The sequence below is a fragment of the Nyctereutes procyonoides genome, unplaced genomic scaffold, assembly GCF_905146905.1.
Source record: "Nyctereutes procyonoides isolate TBG_1078 unplaced genomic scaffold, NYPRO_anot_genome, whole genome shotgun sequence".
Taxonomy (NCBI): domain Eukaryota; kingdom Metazoa; phylum Chordata; class Mammalia; order Carnivora; family Canidae; genus Nyctereutes; species Nyctereutes procyonoides.
The window spans coordinates 15,189,658-15,194,519 of record NW_026575135.1 but is presented as its reverse complement, the minus strand read 5'-3'; the positions used below and the strand labels follow the sequence as shown (position 1 = coordinate 15,194,519).

At 36.0% G+C, this 4,862-nt stretch overlaps 1 protein-coding gene across 1 annotated transcript; it reads left to right on the top strand.

Annotated features, from left to right (window-relative positions):
• The first annotated feature begins 3,954 nt into the window (after nucleotides 1–3,954).
• On the top strand, nucleotides 3,955–4,560 carry LOC129495057 (NOP protein chaperone 1-like). Its single transcript, XM_055302375.1, is given in 2 exon segments — nucleotides 3,955–4,397; nucleotides 4,399–4,560. Coding segments are annotated over 2 exon segments (570 nt in total). The 5' UTR covers nucleotides 3,955–3,974; the 3' UTR covers nucleotides 4,546–4,560.
• The last annotated feature ends 302 nt before the right edge of the window (nucleotides 4,561–4,862 follow it).

Below are 4,862 nucleotides of genomic sequence, written 5' to 3'. Positions count from 1 at the left end.
TGGTAGATTTTTCAGAAATATACACAAAAGAAGACACAGTTAAATTTTAATCAGATAAACAATAAATTTTTAGTAAAACTATGTCCCAAGTTTGCAATTATTCAATATTTATCAGATTCTCAAATTTACTTCATGCCTTATATGTTATCTTACAACTCAAGGTTAAATACTTTTTATTCCACGCTCTAAGGATCAGCATTAAACAGCTCTTCCTGGGATATCTCGGTGGCTCAGCAGTTTAGCACCTGCCTTTGGCCCAGGGCATGATCCTGGAGTCCTGGGATTGAGTCCTGCATCGGGCTCCCTGAATGGAGCCTGCTTCTCTCTCTCTCTCTCTCTCTGCCTATGTCTCTGCCTCTCTCTCTCTATGTCTTTCACCAATAAATAAAATCTTTAAAAAAAATAAACAGCTCTTCTTGCTGATCCCAACTGGCTCTTCATCCCTGAAGTTTATTTTTAAATTTTTAAGTTAATTAATTAAGTCCTTAATTAACTTGTTATTGATCTTTACCCATACCTAGAGAAGCTCCCAGGCATTCTGATTGTTTCTGAACTACAGTCTTGCCAATTTTCTTTCTACCCTTTCAGGTAATCAAAATTCTTTCTTTAAACCCACTGAGTTGACTGGAAGCCTGATATTTACTGATATAATTCCTTGAAGGGACTGAATTTCTGCCAATTTCCACTGCACAGTACCATCTGTTCCTGGGTTCTATGTCACCACATTCTAATGCCTTTTAAGATACATTATTATTTCACTGAATACGCTGATGTCTACTGTCTACCTGAGCTTCAGTTGTTACCTAATGCTACCTCCTGCGGTATGTTCTGGTTAATGGTTTACCATAGAAGCAGGTAGATGTTGCTATGTACTCAGCAACTGCCTTACAAAATGGATATGCTTTCTTCCTTCTCTCATACTCAGCATTTCAGAGTTTGCTCAATTTTGTGTTCAGGTTTTCTTTCATGCCTAAATTCTTCCTCTGTTTTGTTACTTTTAACGTCTCTCCAAATGTGAACATAATGAACAGGATGATTTCTAGGCTCTGGGCTCTTTCTACTATGTTCTGATCCCTCCATGGCCAATACTAAAAGTAGAAAGAACTATCTGACTGAAGAGTAGAATGTCCATATAATATTTTAGTAGTGTATAAGAGAAAGAAAGAGATGTATTATATGGAGAAGAGAGAGTCAAAGGAGCACGAAGAAATAAAAGTGGAAAGCTGAAAGTGAAAATTTATTAGTGTATTTCATAGTGCTCTTTGGAGTCAATTCTGTCCTAACCTCACATGTATCTTCAAGCCCTTCCAAATTCTATTATTAGGCACACTTTAACTTGACTAAATGTTTTTCATGGGTCCCATAAGCTTTTCATTGCTACACACCAAATATGTATCTTTAAAGGGCAAAGAGATAACCTGGACAAAACATTTTTCAATTTCTCAAAGATGCTTATCAGAAATATTTCTGATCACAATGAAAAGTAACTTTTAGAAATACAAGAAATTCTTTTCATCTCTATAAATATCATTTCCCATTTTCTCACTGAGAAGAAGTGGTAAGGTTTCATTGACATTGTTAAATATTTAGGACTTGGATAATAAATCTTGTACAAAAACTATTCCATATGATGGAAGCTATAATTGCAAACATGATGAGCAAACAATTGTATGGTAATATATATATAATTTATTTATCTATTAATTAATTTATTTATTTACTTAATTATTGTATGGTAATATTTAATCCACAGATAAAACTTAGCTAAAATTTTCCTAAATAAGAATATGAGGAAAAATTATTTTTGAATTGAGAAATATAATGGTGGTTTCTTTTAAAAAAATATATATGGAGGCTTCTGGATGGCTCAGTCAGTAGAGTATACAACTCTTGATTACAGGGTCTTGAGTTTGAGCCCCATGCTGGGTATGCAGATTATAAAAGTAATAAGTAAACTTAAGAAAAGAAAGGAAGAAATATGTGTCCTTTTTTTTTCTGCCTTGAAAATCAAAGCACTGATTAATCACAGTTTCTTTTCCATATTATATTTTCATTTATCTCTTCTTTTCTTGGCCTGAAACTTCTGTTTTTGCCCTCATATGAGTTGTTCTGTTTTATTTGTACTTTATTAAACGTATCTAAAATTATTTTGGAATTGCAAAGAACATATTCAGTAGAAGACAGAAATGTTTGGATTTTTATCTTCATATGGACCTTTAATTCCATCTAGGTAACAGTCCAATAACTAAACTTTGACAGTTTATCTTCTGCATCAGAAACCTGACTTTCTTTTCCTTTTGATTTCATTAGCATTCTCTGACTAACCACTTTAAGGGCGTAGAGTCTTACGGTACTTAACTTTTTTCTTTTATGCAAATAAGAAAAATCTCTAATGCTAACATTTATATTTTGATAGAAATCAATTCATATTTAGACATCAAATATGTCCTATTGTTTTTAAGGTCATTTAGCTCAAACTGTGAATTACAGACAAAGCTTTACATTATTATAACAAATTGTTAGATCTCAATAAACCAGAGGAAATGGAATGGGCATGGATATTGGTATGAGTAAGGATAAACAGAGATATGTGTATAGTGGATAGATATAGCTTAGCTATAAGTGTGCACTAACTATAGATTAGAAACACACTGTTTCTACTCTAGAAATAAATAATTAAATAAACATACATATATACATATAAGCATAGACAAATAAAGAAAAACAATAGAGTATCTCTTCAGACTATGTAGGTAGATTGATATAAAGTTGAGAGAGAATAAATAAACTACAAAACTGAAAGTAGTTCACTTAAATAAGATAAAGGATCTTTCAAGGGAAGTGGCAGGTATTGAGTCTATTGACAAAATATAAAGTGAATATATTGAAGGAAATATTACATTAGAATGAATTATTTACTTAACTGATGTTCAATTCTGAAATCTACAGTTGTAATAAAATAGTGCAATTTTTGAACCCACTATATGTCGCTTGATTTAGTGAATATTTATTTAACCTCTATTATACACAATTTATGTTGTGTGTTCCAAACATTATTTAGATATAAGCAGTGATGCACCAGAGCTAGCTCATACCAGCTCACTGAAACCAATTAGGTACAACTCTTTCCAACTCCATTTACAGGAAATCTGCCATAGTTGGAACATTTGTAGTCAAGGCTACTTTTTTTTTTTTTAATTTTTGAAAACCAGTTAAGCATTTACTACTATGTCACTGAGTGTAATAGTCATTAATTAATGTCTACAGTATCCTAGGTGACACTCTTCAGAATTCTTTCATTTAAAAGGCTGCTTTTATTTTATATAAAAAATATTTTTCTTTAGTTTACCTCTTAATAAAAATGCTAATGGTAGCTTTCCTCTGCTACCACTAAGGTGCTTGGTGTTTCCCAGGAATCTGAGGCCATGTGGGGGTGAGGCCCTCACTTCATCCTGCGGTCAACTAGCACCAGGCCTGGCAATGCTCTTTCAACACTTGTCTGAACCCTGGCCTCTGGCTTTGGGCTCACTGGCATCTACTCTGCCCTCATCCTGAATGATAATGAGGTGACAGTCAGGGAGGATAAGATCAATGACCTAATTAAAGCAGCAGGTACAAATATTGAACCCTTCTGGTGGCTTGTTTGCTAAGTTCCTGGCCAATGAACTATAGGAGCCTCATCTGCAATGCAAGGGCTGGTAGACCTTCCCCAGTAGCTGGCACTGCTGTTGAGAAAAGTTGTTAATCTCTCAGTAAGATTTTAATAAAGTATTGTTTTTAATTTCTCCTTTGACATTTATTAGAGTTTTTGCAAAATAGGTGTCGTTATGAGCTTATGCTCCTAACAAGCTATACAAAAGTATTGTTGACTATTAATTATTAGATGTTGGTATGCACAAAACAAAGCAAAACTACCATCCTACCTTCCGGTATCCGGGCCTGGGGGGGCGGGCTCGCAAGGCCGAGTGAGCGGAATGGAGGTCCGCGGCGAGCCCCAGGCCGGCGCCAGCTGCTCGTCGTGCCCCCGGGGACGCTCGGCGGGCCCGGTGTCCAAGGAGCTGCTGACGGCCGGGAGCGACGGCCGCGGAGGTATATGGGACAGGTTACTCATCCAGCCCAAGCCTAACTGCAGAAAAAATGCCACTCTTCAAACAGTTCGGGTAGAGAGGAGTCCCTTGTTGGACCAAGTGCAGACCTTTCTCCCACAGATGGCTCAGGCAAATGAAAAGCTTAGAAAAGAAATGGCAGCTGCATCACCTGGTCGTTTCAATATTGAGGATATTGATGGGGCTCTTGGAAAAGTCATACAAATGGATGTGGCCTTGTTTGAGATGAATCAATCCAATTCCAAAGAAGAGGACAGTTCAGAAGAGAGTTTGCAAGACAGCTCGGAGGACAGACAGCTCAGAATCTGAGGAGGAAGATGATAGCACCGCTTCTGAAGTCACCATAGATAACATTAAGCTTCCTCATTCAGAAGATGGAAAAGGCAAGATTGAGGTTTTGGACAGCCCATCCAGTAAAAAAATAGAAATAGTAAAATAAATGGTCTCAGACACAGGTGATGTATGCCTACTTGTTCTGCAGAAAAAGAATAATGGCTTGCTGGTTGTTCTGCATTTCAGATATCTGTGGTGCTTTTATGTATCATTAGATGTATCTTGTTTCTCAGAGAAACAAAAGCTACCTTTTAAAGAGCTGGAATAGGTAGCATTTGAGGATTTTCTATGAGCAGACTGTCTTTGATCTTACACTAAAGAGATTTCATTTAGAAAGCTTAACTGTATGTGTGGTGATGAGTGAATTTGTTTGGCATCTTCGTTCTTTGGCATAGACTTCAGAAATCACAAATTCATTTTAAA